The 24,820-nt window shown below is 33.5% G+C and overlaps 1 protein-coding gene across 1 annotated transcript; it reads right to left on the bottom strand.

Annotated features, from left to right (window-relative positions):
* Positions 1 to 16,959: 16,959 nt before the first annotated feature.
* On the bottom strand, positions 16,960 to 24,336 carry LOC147077384 (uncharacterized). Its single transcript, XM_085940815.1, has 2 exons — positions 24,187 to 24,336; positions 16,960 to 19,116 (listed from the first exon to the last, which is right to left on the bottom strand). Exon 2 carries the CDS (start codon positions 19,000 to 19,002, stop codon positions 17,767 to 17,769), a length of 1,236 nt encoding a protein of 411 aa, XP_085796941.1. The 5' UTR covers positions 19,003 to 19,116; positions 24,187 to 24,336; the 3' UTR covers positions 16,960 to 17,766.
* Between the last annotated feature and the right edge of the window lie 484 nt (positions 24,337 to 24,820).

Below are 24,820 nucleotides of genomic sequence, written 5' to 3'. Positions count from 1 at the left end.
TTAAGTCGAGGGGTTTCCGCAGCTCTTCTTTTATGCTTTGAAAAGAGACTGTCGCGGCTTCCGTTTACCGGAACTTCTGTGATGTTGTGTTGTGATTTGCAGCATTTGGAACGCAGTTTTGGATGCGGAAAGGCTCTAAGGTAACAAACTGATTCACACGGACGTGATTGCTGATCAGCAACTTATTAACCATAAATTACTTGATATTTTAACTACGTATAACATCCTCGGTAGCAGTTATAACTACGTAGTTTCATCCTGTAAGTACTACATCTTATCCGCATCAATGTCATCCATATATGCAACAGCAACAAATATCATTGATCAATGTCGAGTGCGTAATGATCTCCATTGACCGTGAGTGCCGGCTTCATTTTTTGATAAATAAAGTTTGATGATTTCACCAGCATGTGAATCGCAAAAAGCAGTGCATTTATTTGATGTTATTGTGTCTGTAGGGTCTCACCTAGATTGGACTCCATATACGCCAATTTTGTCTATTAACCAATCCGTTTAGTCAAAAATGAGCCTCATCGCAAGCAAAGCAAAAAAAAATAGTTGTGAAATCACAACAAACAGAAAGGTAAATGACATTTAATGTAAATCGCACACAGTACTCATGAAACTAGCAATATTTCTCCTGACATATAATTTGAAGTCTCCCATGTGCTTTGTTATAAATTATTAATATTATAAAAACAAATACCTTCTTTAATGGGTGTAGTCATGTGCTGTGGTTAAAGATTCATCTCTGAAGTAAGTTATTCTTGGTTCACTTCTCCTTGCATGCAGCGTATATTTTTAGTGTGGATAAGTGATTGGACCTCTTACCCTAATCTGTTGCAGACTAGACAAATAAAAGTTAATGGAAATTTGTGTTCAAATAACTCTTTATCGTTAAGCGACCAATAATTTATAGACAAAAGCGAAGTGTGCCGCAAAAGTGGGCAAGCCAAACGTTATTAATTTATTTGCACATTGATAATATTTTTAATAATGTTCCAAATTCACGATATATTGAAACCAACAGTAAAGGTTTCTACTGGGAATTATTGGCCACATTTTCTCCAATACGGAATAGTACCTGTCGTTAATAATCTATTAAATCATGTGGAATTCTGATGTATGAAATATTAAAATACTGTCAATGATCGAGGTTGCTTGATGAAGTTTAAATATAATTTTCTAGCTTTGCCTTTCAGCATGGCAGGCACTGTGCACACTCTCCAACGACACACTTAAACTGAACATGATATAATTATTGTTCTTTAAGATGATGTATACATACATATAAGTGCATTGTTTTGACCCACTTATGGATCATTCCGTAACAATATTTCAATCTCACTTTGCTATTTAATAAATCTGAAGGTGCTGAAAAACAAAAGCGTCAAAAAAACAAATTGAATATTATAAGTCATAATTTACTGATACTATTGATATCGATTATTACGATTTTTCTAGGTTTCTACCAAAGGATTTTTCACGAGGCATCACGATACAGATAAGAGTCAACAATCCTCAGACGATGGCATCCAGGATAGAGCGATACAGTATGCAGAAGTGACGATAGATGAGAATCACATGAAACAAGAAATCTTTGAACGGGATGCTCCAAAGGAAATTCGACTTATTCTTAGAAGAGTAATCCATTACTCACGTTATTTTATTTGCTGCATTTGTAACGCAGTTTTCGGATCCGGAAATGCTCTAAAAACTCACAAAATGGTGCACATGGACGTGATTCCTGATCAAAATCAAAGCATAGTTGTCTCGCAACATAGAAATGACAAAGTATATTCAAAGACAATTACTAGTGAAAAACCTTATAAATGCAATGTATGTTCATATGGATCCTCGACATCTGGTCATCTTAAAAATCATAAATTGACACATACTGGTGAAAAACCTTATAAATGCAAAAAGTGTTCATATAGATCCACGACACCATGTCAGCTTAAAACACATAAAATGACACATACTGGTGAAAAACCTTATAAATGTAATGTATGTTCACATGGGTCCTGGAGACTCACTGATCTTAAAAAACATAAAATGACACATACTGGTGAAAAACCTTATAAATGTAATGTATGTTCATATGGGTCCTCGAGACTCGATGATCTAAAAAGACATAAGATGACACATACCGGTGAAAAACCTTATAAATGCAATGTATGTTCATATAGATCCTCGACATCTGGTCATCTTAAAACACATAAAATGACACATACTGGTGAAAAACCTTATGATTGCAATGAATGTTCATATAGATCCTCGAGATCTGGTGATCTTAAAACACATAAAATGACACACACTAGTGAAAAACCTTATAAATGTAATGTATGTTCATATGGGTCCTCGAGACTCGAAGATCTAAAAAGACATAAAATGACACATACTGGTGAAAAACCTTATAAATGCAATGTATGTTCATATAGATGCTCGCAACTTGGTAATCTTATAAAACATGAAATGAGACATGTTGGTGAATAACCTTTTTAAAACACTATTATTCATATAATGCAGGTGAAACTTTTCGCATTCCTGAATAGTATCTTCAAGTGACCTAGTGTCGTGCACCTTATTTAAAGACCTCTGTGGAAGCGCTCCCATAAAAAGTAGTACCACCCAGCCGCTCGGTATGATCCTAGTAGTCAATGTGCCACCGGTTATATGACTACGACCCTCGACAAAGCAGAGCAATATGTAAATATATATAAAAGTCCCGCAGTTTGCTCTGGCAGGTCCCACTACTTCTCAGGGTAAACTGTGGATGATGTAATTCGGTCACAAGGACCAAGAAGAGTAATAGTAAGAATGTGAATAACAACAACATAATAATAATCAAAATTAGCGTAGATTCTAATATCGACTACCTCATGGAATAACACACTTCCTCTAAATTATCAACTTTCAGGAGAGCAAAAAAAACATTCAAAAAAATGTGTAGCATAAGCCGTTTATAGTGTTCAAATATTATTTAAATATAAATTTATATCTTTAAATAGCGAATCATTTAAGCAATCAATCAACTTTTGCATGACATTAATTTAGAAAATAACACCCTAAATGTGTTTTTCCACGGTAAGTTTGACAACTAAAATATTACATCTAGATTTGGTGTGATTTTTTCCGTTTATATTTTTTAGAGGGTGTATATATCTATACTTGGTGTGTTTTTCCACGTAATTATTATTTTTTTCATAAAAAAAGTACCACGTAACTTGAGATGGTGTTTTTTTCCATGCCAATTCTGTACGATAATCTTAAATATCTCGACTTAGAGTGATTTTTGTTTTGAATTTTTATAGGAATAACATACTATGTGCTCTTAGTGTTTTTTCTCTCGATGATATTTGATTAAGCCAAAAATATGATTAGATATTCTGATGGAATATGAGGAGATTTTTTAATTTAACAATATTTTATCGCAATAAACTATATTATAACCATTCAGTCAGTTGCAGGTTATTGTTCTACAGAACATACTATTATAGTAAGATAATTGCAAAAGGTACTAAATGAATATTTCACTCAACATAATAATGATTGATAGTATATTTAAAAAAAAATGATAGGATAGTTAGTTACCTATATATTTTACGTAAATTACGTTTGCATTGTAGCATTGTCAAGTAAATAGGTACCTACATGGAACGTTATGTAAATAAAACTTCTTTTATATTAAGTGTGGGAAAACTATCAACTAACATACAACTGTATTCTTAAAATTAGATTTAAAATATTACTTATAAGACTTATACTTATATGCAGCTACTTATTTATATCGCACCTCGCTTAGCTGGATGCTAAAAATAACAATAGTCATCCTTGCTAACAATATCATAAACAGTGAGATTGTAGATGGCATATTTTCTCTTATAATGATAGACTCATACTTCACTTTACGGAAATATATTATTAATATGTTCAATTACACTATTTTTTGTTGCTTCATTGAGTATATGAGGACGGTTGTTGTGCCTGGCTCGACTATCCAATAGCAATTCTGACTCTTCATTTTTTTTAAAAGCACTCACCACCCACATATTTGAAATTGAAAGCGTTTGTAAAAACTTGGTTTTTCACACTTTTATTATTTCGTCATTGCATGGCAAATTATAAATAAGTGCCTTTAGACGTCTTGAAGCTGGTAGTTTTTGGGTTTTATTTTGCACTTACTTGACATATCGTAAGATGTCTCATGTCTCTCCATTGTCTCTCATGATTGCCAATCATCCAAAATGAATCAAAACTAACTTGACGATCAGATTCACTCATTTTTGAAGCACATTTGTATAGACAAGAATTTTTACACGGTGCTTCCATGGTATTCAAATATTCTAATATTCATTCAAATATTCTTCACCCCAATTGAATACTTTTTTGGCTTTCTTCCTTTTCCAAAAGTCTTAAAAATTACAGCTCTCTTGTTTTTCTCGATTCAGGTGTGTCAATGGTGGAAATACTCTGTACGTATGCACTAGGCAAGGACAACGTCATGTCTGGTGATGTGATGTAATGAATTGCATTTGTGTCTAAAGGTGGCTAAGTACTCAGACAAAAGTTTAATGTTATTATGCTCTGAAGTAGAGCCATATATTTCGTTCTGTGTAAGATCTGTTGGAGATTTCGTAATTTATTCGATCAAATGATCAATCATTCCCAAATCCCCTCCAAATGTTTATGTCATATTTGGCACACTGGAAGAACAGCTAAAACCCGATAATTTAGGATCACTAGAAGTATTATTGGAATTAGATATATATTCGGAGTCTTCAGATGGGGTAAAATCAACCTGGTTATCATCGTGGACTATGCTATTTTCATCCAGACATGCAATGATTCTTTTCGACTTTTTTGACTACCGTATTTATCATAAAAGTATAGTAAAAAGTAGCAAGTATTACCTTACCTACTTATCACAAGTCGTCATGCAATCAATACAAGAAGAATAATTAATGTAGGTTGTAAATTAGAAACTAATGGTGCAAATATGCATTTATACGATACTTACTAATGATAGGAAGACGTTATAGTTTACATTACGAAACAAAGAATATTATAAACATTGAAAATTCTGTAGGAGCCAATAGTACCGACAGAGTATTTACGGTTGAATCATTTATAATTATAACCTAAAAATGTGTTGTCTGTAGGAGATTATTAAAGCTACATATTATTTAATATTTAAAGCTACCTTTATTGTTTCCATCCTTTATTTTATTAGTCTCTTGAGCTAATTGTAATAATCGCCGAGATCTAGTTGGAGACATATTAACTAAATAGAATAGTACATAACTTAAATCCATTAGAATTTAAATTCAAATTCCATCAAGTACCTACCATCGGTCGATAGTATTAATAATAATATTAAAATTAGTCACTTGTTCACAATATCAATAACAAAAATAATATAACTTTACTGTCACAAAAGCAATTTGCGATAATGAAAGTAGGTGCGATTCATTACAAAGGATAATGATTTTTCAATACAGTGTTGTCCTATGTTGATAAAGGCGAGATTTGAAAGTGAAAGTTGAATTAGTGTCATATTCCACGGTGAAATCATAGTTAAATGATACACTAAAATGATTTGTGTAGGGAGCGTGTATATTTTTTCCGAGTAATATCATACCAACTCGGCTTAGTGACATATTCATTGTCACATAAAAATTAATAACAATAACTTGTGATACCAACTACAGGTGGATTATTATTCCATGTTATTTAAGATTTTACAAAAAATGTTATATAATCATAACTCTACTTACGAGTATTATTTTAAACAGTATTTTGGGTGTTTTTCGAGAAAAAAATCCAAAAAAAAATTGGCTGGTGTGGTATTTTTTTCTATGCAACAATAGCTCAAAAAACATAAAACACACTATTTTGAATTGGTGTGTTATTCCATGAGATAGTCGATATGACAAATAGACACACAACATAATGATTAAATTCGAATAAATGAGATGTTAGTAATAGGTATTTTGATGTTAAATAAATAGATGATAGGTTATATTATTATTAAGAATAGAATAATCATGTACTGGATTTCGAATTATGATAACAATAAAATTTAATATGATGAAATGTAATATGAATAATGTACCATGTAATTGCAATGATTAGGTATTATCAGTATGTAGAATTGTAGACAGGCATTAATATATAGAATCATAATGATAAGTAGAATATAACATTAGCCTAATTCGAACCATTAGTTAAATCAGATGTCGATTAATCATAACATTGTACCGATTAAAATCAGCGAAAATTTATCCGAGTCCAAGCCCCATACAAAGCATCAACATAGTATCTAAATTCTTAACAGGGAATCCAGTATTCCCGATTTTCATTCTCATCACTTTCATACTAAATTTTCATACGTGGAGAAGGCGGCATCCGCGTATATTGAACCGCGGAAAATCTCGCGGTTCGAAGCACGACGACTCTTAGCGCGCGGCGTTTCCAGATCGGTATCCCGGCAGTTGTCTCCCTCGCACTCATGGACCAATTCCCTATCTACGATTATTAAAGCCGTGCGAGATATCTAACCATATATGGCTCGGGACTAAGATTAATTTTCGCTTAGTAATGATAAGTTAATTAGATATAATACATATACATGTACTTAGCTTAGGTGGTCTAGTAATTTAATGAATTTCATTTTCATTGCTACCGTGTACGTTGCCCACGGGCGGCCTTCTTATAGGTACGAGCTTGGGACTCGCGCCGCTCGGCCATGACGAGACTGACGTCACGTGGGGTTTTGAAGACGAACATTTTGATGTCTCATACACCTCCGTACGTGAAATTTTCGCGTGGTTAATGGAAATAGTAGAAAACAATACATTTTACGATTGACAATTACAATATGAACAGGTACTGTATCGCGACCTTGCAGCGAGATGCTATGCCCGCCTGTATGTGCCCACCGCCCGCCGCCACCGTGTAAGCGATTTCGCGTAATGGCCAATAAAGTACGAATTTTATAATGAAACCGTTATGCAAAATTTTAATGTTCGAAACGTCGATCTTAGGGGATGAAATCGCCAGAATCAGATAAAAACCCCTGGATTTAAAATTCGATATTCAGTTTTATTATCGTCTTAGCGTAAACTCCACGCAGGATCTCGCTCTGACTCCGCCATACAAAATCTCAAATCGGTGCAGATTGCACAGGCTGTGTGGACCACCCACCACCCATTTCCCCCTTTAGGATAAATACCTAAAGCTGGACTTCGGACGGGAAAAATAATTATAAATACCTAAACCTGACTTCCAGCGATTCGTGAAAAATTTTGAGATAAATACCTACCTGGTACTTAAACATTTTGAACGCGAAGTTTAAACTTTTATTTTATTCGATCATCGGTTCTAAAGTCTACTCGTAGCGACCCCGTGTATACGTTTGAAATAATTGTGAATTTCAATATTAATTATTCTCGTTTTGTGAACTTTTTTGTACCTTGACATTTGATGTGGAATTGTGTAATCATATACTAAATAATTCTGTGAACTGTATATAAACTTTTCCGAACTATAATTAAACCTAAACTTGTGAACTTTTGCTTGTGAACAACATATGGACCTATTGACTTTTTCTACGAGTTTTATTTCGGTGACTTATGTGGTCACCACCTTCTATGAGACCTTGGCATGCGACTCCTTAATGACTGACTTCCACTTCCAACCCTCAGAGCTAGCCGCAGAATTCAAAGGCTCATCACTAGCTCACATTGTGTTTTCGTGAAGTGTTCTACCCATGTGTGCTACCAACGCTCACGTAAGTATCTGAGACATGAACTCTTAATTGAAGGTAAATTTAAAAAAAATGGATAGCTTGTGCAACTTGACATGAAAAGGTGCTTCTTGAGCACAACGGTTAAAGATTGCAAAAAAACTAATGAATAAGGAAGCTGACAAAAATACGCGATGTGATCGAGCTCGCTAAGCAGATGAAATGATAATAGACTAGAGATGTCTCTCAGTGAGTGGACAACCGCTGGATACATGCCGCCTTACAGGGTACCCAAAGAGCGGAGCATCAAATGCCCACAGGTACACCTTTAAGCCTACTGGATTCATAATGTTTGGAGTTTGGAAATAAACTAGGTACCGATTAGGCTAAAGGTAGCTTTACTGGGTTTCGAGAAAAAACTTCAACCTGCTTCCAGCCAAATAGATTCTGGCTTCCTAGAAAGATGTTAAATACCATATATCTATAGAGTGCACACTGGAGACCTACGAAATGTTGGTATGACTTGGAATTATGCTAAGATACTTCAGAGCGACATGTATTCTTAAAGGCGCATTGTCGTGTCTAGCCAACAAGGGAAAACAATTTAAAAATAGTGAATTATGTCGATTACATAATGGAATTTCTTTTAATGTGTTTACTGTCAATAAATGGTGGAACTCCATTGTATTATTAATGTAATAAATTGCATAATTATAAATACTTATTTTACTTTTACTTTTTAATAAATCTGGACCCGTTTTGTCCGCTTCAGAGGGACGTTATCAGCTTTAGAATTGACTCTCTGAGGCGGAAGTTGATGAAGCACTAAAAAAAATTGCGTTTTATTAAATTAACCAATAATATAAATAGGAATATTATATAATTAATTTTTAGGTAGGTACATTATCAAGAGTAACACTGACCCACCTTATTATTCTTAAAGACTCTGGCACGCAAACTTGATGCTAGTCAAATGAAAAAGTTCCGGCTGAGAGAACATGCCTTTAGTGAAGCCGTGCGGTAAGCTCTGCAAAATTCGTATCGCTAATGCACGCTGAACCGTATTGAGTGTTTTTGCTATGTTTTTCTGTTTGGCAGATTCATACCATATGCTGGCCGCATACGTGATCATAGGCTCAATAGCACAAGTGTAGAGAATTTTAAGTGCTTCATAAGATACACCCCATGTGGGTTTGGCCATTCTTGCTAGTTTGAGCGCAGTCACTGCTGCTCTTTTGCAGATCCTGTCCGCATGCTTCGAACAATTTAGTTTGTCTTCGATTATTACCCCTAAAAGTTGAAAATCCCTAGAAAAAGATAGAGGTTGCCCATTCACCACCAGCGAAGGCGGAAAGACGCGCCTCCTAGTAAAGAATAAGGCCTTCGTTTTCTCCGTGGAGAAAGAAGGTTTGACCTTCCTTCCCCAGGCCTCGACGCCCTCCAACACACTGTTAGTAATGGTTTCTAGAGAACCAAGTTCTTTGGATTCCACAATCAGCAATACATCATCAGCAAAGGCCTGTGCGTTTACACCTTCAGGAAACGGCATAGAGAGAAGATCGTCGAGAACTATATTCCACAGGACAGGGCCGCAAGACGAACGTTGTATGCATTTCTTTGATGTCCCTTTGGTAGCAGATGCTCCAGCATATTCAACGAAAACTTCTCGGTCAGATAGATAGTTTTTGATGAGCCTGAAAATGTTAGCCGGACAATTTTTAGATTTCAACTGTTGAAGAAGATATGGCCACCATGCGTTATCAAACGCGCCTTTGATATCAAGTGATACCGCCACTACGAGCTGACCATCGCATTAAGTCCCCTTGAGTCTATTATTTGCTGCATGAAGCGCGTTTTAAGTACTCTTTTGAGGAGTGAAACCGTATTGAGCTAAACGCTGAGCAGGTGTTTAGTCTGAAGTTTCCTGGAATCTCGATTAATAAATAATTTTTCGAGTACTTTGCCGAACATGGGCAGCAATCCGATGGGCCGATGTGACGAGACGTTAGCGTAGTCGTCCTTTCCCGGTTTGGGTATAACCACCACTCTAGCTACCTTCCATATTTTTGGAAAATGACCAATTCGCAAACAAGCATTATAAAGAGCGACAACTATGTCAGGAACAGTTAAGAATGAATTGAGACAGATATCCGCCGTGAAGCTGTCGTGTCAAGGAGCTTTAGCTGGATTGAACAACCTCATTGTTTTTTCGACCTCCTCGAGAGTGAAGTTTTCGTTGTCATCTTTATTTGAAGGAATCGAGGCGGCATTTCGGATCAATGTCTGTTGCTCCGTTTCGGAAAAAAACGATTAAAACCAAATAAGTTTCCGATTGTCTTTATTTATATATTAAATATAATAAATACACATTGTCACTAAAAACAGTTTTTAGTCAAGCTATCGTCATACTAAGCAGGTTGGTTCCTTCCACTTTTCAAAGGACTAAAAATCATTCTCATTCAAAACAAAATTTCCGTCGGCTGACATTTTATTTAGACAGAACCAAGTCCAATCTCTGTGGATATAACTATTATTACCATAACAAAACAAACTATTAATCATTAACAGGAGAATGCACAGAACATGAAATAACACCTATTTCCAGGCATAAACGAAAATACGATGACAGTTGTATACTTTTTTTATGTAATTAGTGACGTCACACGTATTGCGATTCAATTAAGGAGATGTCTTTACCTACCAGCGCATCTATTCTATACACAAGACTGTATCGGCAACTATCGAGGGTAGTTTTTCATTTTTTTTTATCGAAGTATTAGCACTCATTGTAGCAATTACAAGAAATTGGATGTAATTGTTACAATGCGTACTATGTTTTAACGGCACATCTCCGTATTCAATTTAATAGTGGGATAGACAGTTTTAACTGTTTAGAAGGCTAACTTATTGTAATTGTTACAAAACGTGCTAATACTTCGATATGAAAATGAAAAATTATCCTCAATAGCAATCTTGTGTACAGAATAGATGTGCAAAGGCACCTTGCGCAAAAATACGACGCTTGCACACATTTATATTTTTATAAAAATCGATGTTTTTTTTTAAATATAAAAAATATTAAAACTATGCATTTGCCAAAAATCTCTTAAGTGCAACATAGAAAACATAATAAACTAAATTTTAATAATACCTAAATATGACCAACCTAATTATAAGACGGAGTCCTTTGACAAATTCACATTTTATTACAATTGTAAGTTTACTTTAGAATTAAAATATAAAAAAAATATTTTTCAATGTTTACAGATGCATTTAAACACACAGTTATACATTACAGTTAAAATTGTAAATTATCAAAAAAAATGTCTATCGCCTTAAACCCCGTGAAACCAAACCATAACAGAATATACTTATCTCTCTCTTATATCTACTCAAAAAATACTCATCCATCTATAAAATATCTAAAATTATGCCATTTAATCATACATAGAATAATATTTTTATCGATTATAGTTTGGTTTGGGCACGGCATAAAAATTTAAAAAAAAATTTACAAACATGTGTAATATTTAATTCAACGAAAACAAATAAATAGAATGAAAAAGTGTGCACAATATTGTCGGATCGCCCAAACAAAACTATTTGCGTCGGCTTATAGCGTCGTAGGTCCAGGTTCAAATCTTGGGTCTGGCAGAATGACTCTTTTCGTATCTTTTCAAGTTACCTGAATATCTGCACGAGTAATTGCATATATCACATTTAAATGGCTTGTCACAAGAATGTGTAATTTTGTGTGTTTTCATGTGACTATATTGTTTGAATGAGTAATTGCATTTATTACAGTTAAATGGCTTTTTACCAGAATGAGTCATTTTGAGTGACTTCATGACGTGACCAGGACGAAATCTTGAAAAATGACCATCTTCACATTTAACCAGCCTTGCAACGGAATCGTTCGTTTTCGATTTTGTGGTTTTGTGTATCGCTTTGTGAACGTTGTTGTCGAACGATGAAAAAAAATCAAAACAGATACTGCACACAAAATTTTGTTTATGAAACGATTTTTTTTCCTATTGTATAACAGCCACTAATAATTCTGTGTTTACCATATTAATCGATTGAAAAATATCATATTTACTATTGCGACAGGCGACATCTTTGTACCTTTCAATATATTCCTTCAGTTCTTTCTTAATATCTTGTTTCTCAATGTGTAGGTCTTCGCTAGACACCTGTGCTTCAGTCACATCCCATGACGATATGAGACGCGGAACATTGGCCGCTACAGTGCTTCTAGCGATAATCTAAAAAAAACATTTAAAAGTATTAATAAATTATGAGATTTTTAATTAACAGATCATTATAACTATTATGTACCATGTCAGTCGTAGGGATTCTAATCATGCACAAAACTCTTTTATTCGGCGCTCTTGTTTAAATTATTATTACAATATGTATTTCTCCACCGCTAATCCATTCAATAATTTACCTGTTTCGTTTAAACGCACTATCTCCAAAATTTTGTATAGATAGACATAATATGAATACGTGTATTAATTAAGGCTCTAAGTACCAAAAACAAAAAAACTGACATTTTTATAGAAAAGTGTTCTACATACTAACGCCAATAACTTCAGCTATGGTCTAAGTGCCTCAAGCAAGTCAAAAAAATACAGCAAAATATTTAAACCTGTTGTCGTTGTAAGTCCGTTGGCCTGTTTTATGTATAATGGTGTAAATAGCACTACAGTGGTCAACTTCATTCAATATAAAATGGCTGACGATGATGTGTTGACACTTGCGACTTCCTAATACCTAAAATTATAGAAGCTGCCGTGATTGCTTCACACTGTAAAACCACATTTTTCAAAAGGTCTGCTTCATGAAATTTTACTGCAATGACTCGGTATTTTGTATCTACAGGCAATACTACTTTTTGGTACTTAGAGCCTTAATTAATACACGTATTCATATGTCTTATATATATTATATACTTATACATTTAAAAAACATCTTACTTTTTTGTCTTTTCATTAGTCTTCCTCACTTTTCTTAAGTAATTTCTTTATATTTATGTTATTCTTACTTTCTATCTTGTTAGGCTTAACTATATTATAATTTATATATGGAAACTTTGCTGGTTGTCAAAACTTTTCATGATTCTATTGAAAACATATTTTTGTAATTAAAATGTAACTGCTTGTTTCCACTAAAAAAAAAAAAAGTAAAAGATCCAGACGGAAACAATATGCCTAGACACGGCTAAAGTCAAATACTGTCGGGGAGATAATATCAGTAAGTTAAGACCCAACCATACACCAATGGTAAAAGCACATTAATCATTCATTGATAAAATAACGTTAAAATATTACGAGGTAAAGAAGAAAAACACAGCAGTACAGTATCAGACTTATAAAAAAGTTAAGTTGTCTCTATTCACCTATTGCGCGGAGCAGCGCCATCTTAATCAATAGAAATGCCCTGACAAGTGAACACGACAAGACCTCTAGAATTTCCCAAATATAATCTTTCGACTGTCTGACCTGTCGAGCAGTTTTTTATTGGGAAATAAAGAAAAAGTAGCATTAAAAAGTTAAAAAATAGCAACGTGTTCTTGAGATTCTATCTTTCACCGTGTTTCTAGACTAAGGCATATGTTTGAAATTTTTCAAAAAGGTCGTGGGGGGATTTTTATTATATTCCCTATAGCTGAACGGTTTTCCATTTTATTTCCATTTCCATTTTTTTTCCAATCAGAACTACTACTAGCTCCACCAAGTATTTTTTCTTATTTGCTATAGGCATTTTTGTTGGTACCAATGAAATAGTTTGTTACTGTTTAACTTACTTGGTTTTTTACACACAAAATGACACCGGAATTCGCTGCGATCAGCTGAGGCATTCTCTCGCTACAGTGGTCTCAAGCATTGTAAATCGATCATAACCAGAAGTTCGCGGAGCAGCTTCCTCCGCCGCCAGATGAGGTGAGTGCGATAATATTATGTCTCACGCATAAAGCATTAGGAGCGATTTGTTCAAATATATATTTACATTAAACAAATTCTTGAAGAGTATTTGCCTATTATTTTGTATACAATACGATCTGTCATTTATGCACGAGTTTCGTCGGTTCTGTTTGCGCATCGATTGTTAATACCACTGGTAAAAATAATATTAAAAACTGTAGAAAATACGCATAGCTATGTCCTCATTATATATATTAATAGTGCATATGTTACGCCGAATGTGCGAAATTGACTATTACATGAAATGGGCAAAATTTTGTCTAATTCATGTAATAGTCAATCCTGTTGCCTTATTCATGAATTGGGTAAATTTTCTGCCGAGTACGTGAATTCGCCAGGGTATGGAATTCTTAAACTGTCAACATGGCAGTAGAAAAAGTAAATTTAATACGGATGGTTTTATTAGTTATAATTAGACATAATATAATATTATTATTAGATTAGTGACATCAACATAAATGTATTGTTCTTCAGTTGATGTTTTTAGTAGTAAAATTATGACGACATAACTGTAAGGTTTTCTGCTTTGTAGTCAATCCTTTTCTTAGTTTGAAATAACGTTAACTTCCCACAACAAAACCGATACGAAATTCTCATGTTAAGACCCGCAGTTCGCCCTGATCGGTCTGCCGACTCCTCAGAGTGAGCTGTGGATGATAGGAGTCGACCAAAAAGCGTCATGAATAATTATATGTAAGTAATATAAAAAGGTATCACATAAGTGTGATTTTTGTAATTTAATAAGTGTCACTCGCATACTGCGAGTTAATATGTATTTGAATTGTTTCTATAATGTTATTAAATTAAAATCACTGATCAGATTTAAAATGTTATTTCCAGTATATGTGATCACACCACGAGCCACATTCTCGTATCAAATGGTATTTCCATTCGTAGATTCATACGAATGATATCATACATCTTCTTTCTCAAGTAAATGCTATATAGCCCTTTATGTTAAACAGTGACGGCGCTGTTCACTCGCTCGCATTGTGAAGCCTAGTGAGTAAGAAAGAGAACACTCTAAGACAGATTCTCTATAGTCAGATCTCGTACGTGTGAGCAAGACAAATTCACAAACTTAAAACATAACCGATCCCAAGGGGAAATCTTTTGTATCGAACTTTTTAGATGCAATTATTGATTAATATAACTTAAATGAAAGAATGGATATTGTTTATGTTATTAGACTGTATTAATTTAGTATTCTTATAAACTTTATTAACATATTGTAATGGTTTTAGCGGTAAAGACAATAATTCATACAACGTGTCACCTCACGAGATGAATTGTCTGAAGAACTAAGAAGGTCGAAATATTCTATTTCCGATTATTCTAGCTTTCTTAAAAGTATCCAATTTACTATCTATTTATCAATTCTGCCTTATGCATACATTTTCTGAGTAAATCATCACGTATTTACCTACAACCACGTATCTTCTTTCTTACAAGAAAGATACTGGAGGTTTTTCCCTCTTTGGTAAAGCCCCCTCTCTGGTGTCCCTCTAGACCTCTATAAAAGAACATAATCTCTTTCATCAAATCTTTTCCGTCCGATCTCTGCAACTACGACGTTCTCCATAACCCGCACGGGGTTTCGATAATTCTAGAACTACGCCCTCGCGTACATTTCTCAGCGGAATTCCTGCTCGCGCTAAGCAGACGTCACACGTAGCTGACGTCATCTCACAGTAACGCGAAACGTGTACTGAATTTTATAAACTGACGTTCTATATTATAAACGCCAAAATAAATACGTGAATAATCTTTCGAACTTAATTAAACGTTCACCGCTCAAACTAAATAGTGTTTTAAGACTTAGTTTTATTAATAAATAAATATAAAAATATTTTATAAATTATAAATATGTGCTAAATTAAATAAGATTTTATATAAACAATTAAATAAATAAATAATAAGTTTTCTAATTTTAATCAATGACTTGAATGTGTAGCCAAGACTATATATACAAAATTATTTATTAAAAAAAAATAATTTCTACAAATACTTTAAATAAATACTTTATTAACTTTATATTCTGAACATTATTCTGTGACCTTAACCTCTGTAAAGAATTGTGCCATAGACAATAAAATATAAATATTTTAAAAGCGAGTTATAAATTGCAATTAGTGGAGCACCATTCTCGAGTGCATCCACCTCCTACTCCGAATCCTCACAGGATGAAACCCCTCTTACAAGACTGAGCTAGTCAAATATCAGGGACCTCCGATCGGTGGATACTTCTGAGGGACTGGTAACATCCTTCTTCTCATCACAAGGCTTGTTATCAACCCTCGGTGGTAACACCCCTGAAGGGGGGGTGACATCACTTTAGTATTATCCTCCATTTAGTAATAACCCGATATTTTTATTTCATTTGAAATTCTCAAAACGCTATGGTAATAATAAGAATTATGATGATATATGAACACACACAGCGGTTAGTTTGGTGAAAACATCACCAACGACATTATCATAGTTTAATCATCGATAAGTGACAATATTTTCTTTATTCGTTGAATAATTGACAATCTAATAATAATTATTATCATATTATACAATATTTAATAGAAATTCATTGTCGAGTCGGCTTTACTCATCCGAGTTCACTAACCGCAGAGCGTGCCATTGACAAATCATTTGTAACTGAATGATATTACAAGACATGCCTAATAACTAGCTTTCTTACAAAGTAACATAGGTTCTAAGGTACTTAAACAAACTATGATGCTAACTTGAATATACACTATGATTGAAGGTTCGTGAAGTACCCACAGATTTAACAATATTTGTAATCATCATGTTATCAATAATTATTATCGTTTGAAATAGGCAGGGCTTAATGAATTTTAAACAAATATCGCCATGTGTAATAATATGTATTCTTATTTCAACAAAAATAAACAAGTATGTGTGAAAAAGTGTGAACTATTTAAGTTGGATCGCCCATACGGTACACCTAAATTGGTGTGGTTTGGTTGAGGTAGAGTTTAACTGAATTTAAAAAATTAACCTGCACAATCTGCAAATTGTATGCTTACTTCAATGAAAATAAATAAATTTTAGTGTGCAATATTTATGTGAAATCTTAACCTTTCTCCAGCTGCCGCCACTGTTGAATAGTAGTTGGACCCAAAGATACCTTGCCATATAAAAGTATTTATAAATAAGTGGGTTAAAAAGGAACGGCTTTTTTCTCTTTTTGATAATTTTATTATTTTTGATTAAAACAATCGTAAAACTAGTTTAGTACAGTTTATTAATGTCAATGTCATCATCAATAGCCTAGGTCGATCCATTGGTAGATAAAGGCATCCTCTAGCGCCACGTACATCCGCCGGACATTCTCTACTCCATTAATGTAATTATACATAATAATATAGATACCAAAAACCCTCAAACCAAGTTGTGTTATACCTAAATCTATATTTTTGTATACTGGAAAGAAGCCCGCTTGCTTATGATATACCGCATTTTGTCAAAATACTAGTCTCAAATTTTATTTTTACTACCTACTAAATAGCAAATCATCCATAACTCTTTCACACTACCATACATTTTGATAATTAGTTGCAGATTATTGATTTGGTTGTAGCATTTTTACATGTAAGATGTTCAGTTTAGTTTGGGACAAACGCTTTATTTTTTCAGTAAAAACGAAAACAAATAAAATGGTCAAGAACAATAATTATTACAATATTAAGTGACCAATAATATAACAGGAACACTAATTAAAATATTGCCACATACAGGTTTCACAATTCAGTATTGCAATTAGTTGCAGTACGAATACAATAAAAATCGAATAATGTTCCAGAACCAGTAAGTATTTAAGATTATTAGGATATTTAAGATGAAAATCAATTTGCAATATTTTTCAAAACACGTTTTCGAGATAAGCAATTTGAGAGAATTTTTTAGAGCACACATCGCATTGATGTGGTTTTTTACCAATATGTGTCATTATATGACCTTTAAGATGAGCAATTCGAGAGAAATGTTTAGAACATACATGACATTTATGTGCTTTTAATTAGTATGTGTCATTTTATGTATTTTGAGATTACACATTTTCTGGAAATTCTTTAAACAAACATCGCATTGATGTGGTTTTTCACCAGTATGTGTCATTATATGACCTTTAAGATGAGTAATTCGAGAGAATTTTTTAGAACATACATGACATTGATGTGGTTTTTCACCAGTATGAGTCATCATATGACCTTTGAGATGAGAAATTTGAGAAAATTGTTTAGAACATACATGACATTGATGTGGTTTTTCACCAGTATGTGTCCTTTTATGTATTTTGATATATTGAATTGAGACAAAATTTTTGAAACACACATCGCATTGATATGGTTTTTCACCAGTATGAGTCATTATATGATCTTTAAGACAAGACATTTGAGAGAATTGTTTAGAACATACATGACATTGATGTGGCATTTTACCAGTGTGTGTCATTTTATGTCTTTTGAGATCACTTTTTAGGACATATTTTTTAAAACACATATCGCATTGATGTGGTTTTTCACCAGTGTGTGTCATTTTATGTGTTTTGATTTCATTTGCGTTGAACTTTTTAAAACACACATAGCATTGATGAGGTTTATTACCAGTATGTGTAAATTTATGATTTTTAAGGTGAGCAATTTGAGAGAATTTTTTAAAACATTCATCACATTGATGTGGTTTTTCACCAGTATGTGTCATTTTATGTTTGTTAAGATCACCAATTTTCCGGAAATTCTTTAAACAAACATCGCATTGATGTGGTTTTTCACCAGTGTGTGTCATTTTATGTATTTTGAGAGTACCAATTTGTTGGAAATTTTTTAAACATACATCGCATTGATGTGGTTTTTCACCAGTGTGCATAATTTTATGTCTTTTCAGATTACTATTTGCGTTAAACTTTTTAAAACACACATCGCATTGATATTTTTTTTCACCAATGTGTGCCATTTTATGTTTTTTAAGGTTATCAATTTGCAGAAAAATTTTAAAACACACATCACACTGATGTGGTCTTTTATCAATATGTGTTTTATATAACTTAGGTTGCTGAGACGTGCATGAAATGTAGTGACTATTTAGATGATTTACAGATTCAAACACTCCATAACAATTATTGCAAATAAAGTTACGTGAAAAATATATAAGTCTTCTCAACACAATTCGAACCACCTTTGGCAAGTATAATTTCAAAACTTCCTGTTTTACGTTTAGTTCATCTGTAGTTATCTCTGAATATTGTATCATATTTTCTATTTTATTGGTTGAATCTGTTGTGTTGTTATTGGTCAGGTTATTGTCAAGCGTATCCTTTCTAGCTACGTCCAATGGAATATATGTTAAACAACGCTGGGAATAAATCTACAAAAAGAATAGAGTAGGTATATTTAATTCAACAATATTAAAGCAAATAAAAATAAATTTTGTTTTAAAAGTTGTAAATGCTAGGTGTTTTTTTTTTGCTAAGATAGAACTTACAGTCGTGTGATGTGTGACACCCGTTGACTTTATGGGTCGTATGCATGAGATTCCCAAAAACCTTATAGGCTATATACTGCACGTTTGTATGCATGAGTACAAACGTAATTAGCTGTTAAGTGACGTCACGTATGTGACATCTCATGTTTCATGGTGTTCGTTTTATAAAATTTCATTCCCCGATAAATAATTCAAAATTTTGAAATTGTTAATGTGTCTGAAAGTGTGTGAACGGTACCATATAAATTTAATAATTACATATGAATAATTATTATGAACTTTGAATAATTTATCAGCTATTTTATCACATTTATTTTAAAACTATTTTACTGTACGAAAGGATAAAGTATTGCTAGTAAACTTTTCCATTTGGTGGCAACACTGAATACATTTGGTGGCAATACTGAATATTAATATGACTAACTTCACTTCACTTCACTAATTATGAGATGTCAAAACAGAATAAGAATAAATGACAGAAAATGCAAATGATTTAGATAATAATATGTAATGATCTCTGCATAATATTATCATTTATACCAATCACCGTATGACACTTTTGATGTTTCCAGTGTATTTGAGAGTTGTGCCTTGTTTATTACAGTTATCTTACAATAATTAACTAGGTAGGTAGATACCATAATAATTTGAAAAATGCAGAATGCTTCCAATTGCATATTTTAATGCCAGATACAGCAGTAGTTACATATTTGTTCGGTCGTTTAGCGGTGATATTTTATCGTAATCTTACGTAAGTCCATCTTATCTCTCCATGAGAAACATTGCAAGCGAAATAGGTACGAGGAATTTTATCAGTTACCTACCTACTATCTAGATTATAGACTAGGGATCAAAATTATACGTATTTTGTAAACAGCACGACTAGGAACTGTTTTTAAATTTCGCAAATGTTTTACAGAGTCTACAAAATGAACAAGGGCCTCAAGCAAACGTTGCAATGAATGCAATATTAAAATGACATTTGAAAGTGACAGCTGAGGCAGCCATTTTGAATGGCGCGTGACGTCAGATTGCTTACGTCACAAACAGTGCTATAGGCTATATGATGGAAAATCGGTTAAATAGCTTATAAAGAATTTGGGAATCTCATACATACGGCCCTATGACATTAATGATTGGTTTAGTCTGGCAAAGCAACACGAATAGAGTCACGTTGACAAATTTGCCAAATCTACCTATAAAATATGTTGTCGATTCGCGCAACCTATAATTATTGCATTTTCTCGCAAAATTGCTCTTTAGTGATTTAGCTCATTGTAGCTTAACGGGTTTGTTAGTATGGAAATATGCTGCATATGGCTTGAGACTGATCCTTAAAAGTCCCTTGATTGCATTACCGGACAATATTTTTTCAAAATTAGGCTGAAGATTGCGTTATGGAACATTGATCAATAATATTTTTGAAAATATAATGACAAGCATCCGGGCGAAATATGCCATACCACAGCAGCACTCATCGATATAAAATTTAGGGGATAAGTTAGTTCCATAGATGGACCTGTCAATTGATCTCTAAAGTCATGCGATATTTTTTGCGGGTGTTTGTGAATTCACTGGCTGATGCCGGTAGTTAAGGGTGGACATGCTCAGCGTAGGTCAAAATGGCGGTTTTTTTGGTATTTTCAAACCATGATCCTGGACATTACTTAAACGTTGTAGATAATCTATTTATATAATTTTGAAGCCTTATTATCCTTTATATTGATTCTAAACTTTTGATGACTGCATAAAGTATTTTTATTACATAAAATAGTGTTCTTTTAAACTTCTAGCTCTAATGTTTTAGAATATAGTCATATTTCAGTACATCCATGTGCAGTGGTGTTAAGATTTTTTACAATTAATAATTTTTAAACGCATTTACCAAACTGTTAGTATAATTTATGTCGACATTATTATAGTGAAATATTAACGATAAAAAATTATATTGATAATCTCTGTGATCCCAAATTTGATAAGAATCAGGCATTTTATTATTCAAAAAATGGGCAAAATTGACACATTTGAAGATAATTCTAAAAATGCTAATTATAAGCTATGTCTTTGACCATTCAAGTGTGATAAACATCCTACGAATAATAATTGCTTTATAATAAATATTGACTTAATTTTAAAGGTCTAGGTTTAAAAGAACACTATTTTATGTAATAAAAATACTTCATGCAGTCATCAAATGTTTAAAATGAATATAATGGATAATATCGCTTTAAAATTATGTAAATAGATTATCTACAACGTTTAAGGAATGTCCATGATCATGGTTTGAAAACACAAAAAAGCTCTATTATCACTTACGCTGAGCAGGTACCCCCTTAAGCAACAATTGGCGCATTGAAAGCAAACATTATTCGTGTTATACAACTGGCAGTGTACGAAAAAAGTGTTCTAAATTGGGTGACCAGTATATGCTTCGTTGAGAACAGGTGCAGTGGCAACATACCCTAAATCATTTAAAAATGTTAATGCCATGCACGTCTGTCTTTCGAAATAAAAAACTATCAAAATTAGCTAGTGTTATATTTTTACAATTTAAAGTTCTATCGGGCTATAAAAACAACCTTTATAAAACAAAAATGAACGTACATATTCTAATAGCATGTATTTCTACTACACAGACAATAAATGAAACGAGTTCTCGCACGTATTTTAAAATGACTTCATTAAAAAGTAAGAGCCGTTTCACACGAGACACTAGTATCTGGACACTGCACAATTAATAAAAATTCAAATTTATTTATTTTACATATAAAGAAAATAACAAATTTAAAATTTAAAACGTTCATGATTGACATAAAATAAGAGTTACAAATGAAAATACAGAACAATGTGAGTTAAAAATATAATGAGTAATAAAATAAGAAATAACATAACAAAAATATAAAAGTAGATGGAAGCACACAGAGTGAACTATCGATAGACACTATCTTAAAAAAATATATAATAACGTCCACCTAAATTCACGCCCACGTAAGTGAAATATATCAATATTCGAAGCGATTTCATTAAACATGGTTATTGCCCTCTCAATTGGCTTTACTAATGGCAGGTTAGTTTTGAACCTTGGGAGAACAAACAACGGATGCCCTCGACTCCGATCAGAGGCACACAAGCCAACACCACCAAGAATGGCAGAGTTTTCATTTACGCTGCGTATAAGTCAGGAAAACTATGTAGCTAAATATAGATCCCTTGTTAATTTTAAGTTACAGTATGTAAACATTCCAAAGAGACAGTCAGTCGGATAGACCAGTGCTCCGCAACCGGTGTGCCGCGGTGCAATAGCCAAATTTGCGTACATGGCTGGTAATATAGTTGAGCACCTTCATGAACTTAATAAAACAATGCAAGGTCAGAATGAAAATAGATTGACGTGTTCTGATAAATTAGAAGGGTTCAAAAATAAAGTCGAATTTTGAAGAAAGAGTTAACACAAAGATCTACAAATATACCAAAGGACCTACCAGACCACTATTAAAAACAGGCAATTAATTTTGGATCCGTCTCAAAAACATTTAACTTTGCTGCAAACGAAATTTCATCATTACTTCCATACAATCAATGCGACTTGATACGAAATCCTTTTGCAACCAGTGCCGAAAATTTTATAGAAGCGCTTTTCCTATAAATTCGAGAGGAGTTTGTTGAATTGATATACGACGGGACGCTAAAACTGAACTACGCCGATGTTTCATTGTCTATTTTCTGGATTTTGGTTAATAAAAAATATCCTCGGATCTATGACAAGGCTATCGCTACTTAGCTTCCATTTTCGAATAAAAAAAAATCGCCTGCGGCGCTATCTTGCTACGCTAATATTAATATTTTAAAGAATGTGATTGTAGGAGATATTTAATTATTATTGTGTCAATGCTCGACAAATAATTATTCCTAACCCGACAACTAACCATAATTATATTAATATAATATAACCACACAAAAAAATCGCTGAACATACAATCAATACCATTAATTTAACCTCACACACTATTTGAAAAACGCTATTTTAGAGTATTTCACTGTTTTTAACCTTAGCGATAGGTAGGGTGGCCGCCAAAGATCCTGGCCTGGGGTCCCCCTTCAGGATGTGGGGTTCATGTTTTGGTGTATTAATTGTTTTACGTGTGGTGTACGCGGAATTTTGGGAAGACTTTTGGTATGCCGTGGGTGAGAAAAGGTTGCGGAGCACTGGGATAGACCCACGGATAATATACAAACATGCATCGAAAACTGGAACAATATTCGCGAGGCATTAGTAAACCATCTCCAATATAATATATTATCTATATCAAGTTAGAGTTGACGACAATCGTCCAAGGCGACAACTTTCATGAAGAGTTTCAAGTCATCAGCAAACAACATAAACATAAACATAGCATTTTTAATTACCAATGCTATGTCATTTATAAAAAACGTGAACAACAGCAATGACCCCAAGTTTGAGCTCTGAGGCACACCAGAAAATGTTTTAAATGTCTGTGACTGATAGAGGCCGTATGTTTTCCAATGATAACTCCGTACCACTCTTATGAATAGGAGTATCCTTCGACATCTTCCATGCTTCCGGAAAGATACCTGTCTCCATTGTCTGGTAAAATATATATGAAATTGGGCCCAAGACAAAGTCAATACAGCTCTTTTGCATGCGGTCTCTAAGAGCGAGTATTCTTCATTTTTTTAATAAAATCTAAACACGTCACCCTCATCAATTGAGAATATATCAACGGATTGGGCACCGCATGATCGTTTCCTCTACATATATATGAACGTGACATCCCTGTTTTTCCGTCTAAACGCGACCATTCATGCAGCGTCTCGATACAATGGTGTCGCGTGTGAAACGGCTCTAAGATTAAAACATGTATTGCTAATTCCAACCTTCGATATAAGACTGCACTGAGGGAAAAAAATTACACATTATACAATTAAACGAACCTGATGTATTGGCCTGTATTCTGAATAAGAACAACCCGGTTTAGGTTCGTCAACATCACATAATGGGTCTATAACATCTTCAATAGTCTCGCGCTTGATGACAGATAGTTGATCACCCGTCTCAGGTTTTATATTAGAGAGGTCCGCTAAAAGATACTGAAAGAAACATTATGGTTAACACAGTAAAACCACTTTCACTTGAATGACTTATTATAGTCAAAATGAATTAGAAGATAACCTGCCCGAACCTAAATCACAAATGTATCGTACCTAGCTGTCAAAATGTATAATCGAGTTATTTTTTCAATCAACGTTTTATATCATTGTATGTCTCTACGGAGTTTATAAAAAAGCAACATATTATATTAATATATTAATCGTTGTTAGTCACAATACAGAGTGATTGTAAAAGAAATCAGTTTCCAAAAACTAACCTCGAAATTGCAACTTGAAACGTCGGCATACTCCTGCTTTATATGAGTGCGAACTTCCGGGCTGATTTGGTGGCTAGTCTGCGTATCAAACAAAGGCTTGCCTTCTGTATCAGATTGTTCTCCATCACACTCTTGCTTTACATCCATTTTAATGGAAGATATGTCAGGAAGAACGTGACAAACAGTATCCATTCAAGGTA

This window comes from Rhyacophila brunnea, unplaced genomic scaffold (genome assembly GCF_057557595.1).
Source record: "Rhyacophila brunnea isolate RB1 unplaced genomic scaffold, BYU_Rbru_1.0 scaffold_13, whole genome shotgun sequence".
NCBI lineage: Eukaryota > Metazoa > Arthropoda > Insecta > Trichoptera > Rhyacophilidae > Rhyacophila > Rhyacophila brunnea.
This window is presented reverse-complemented; position numbering and strand designations above follow the sequence as displayed.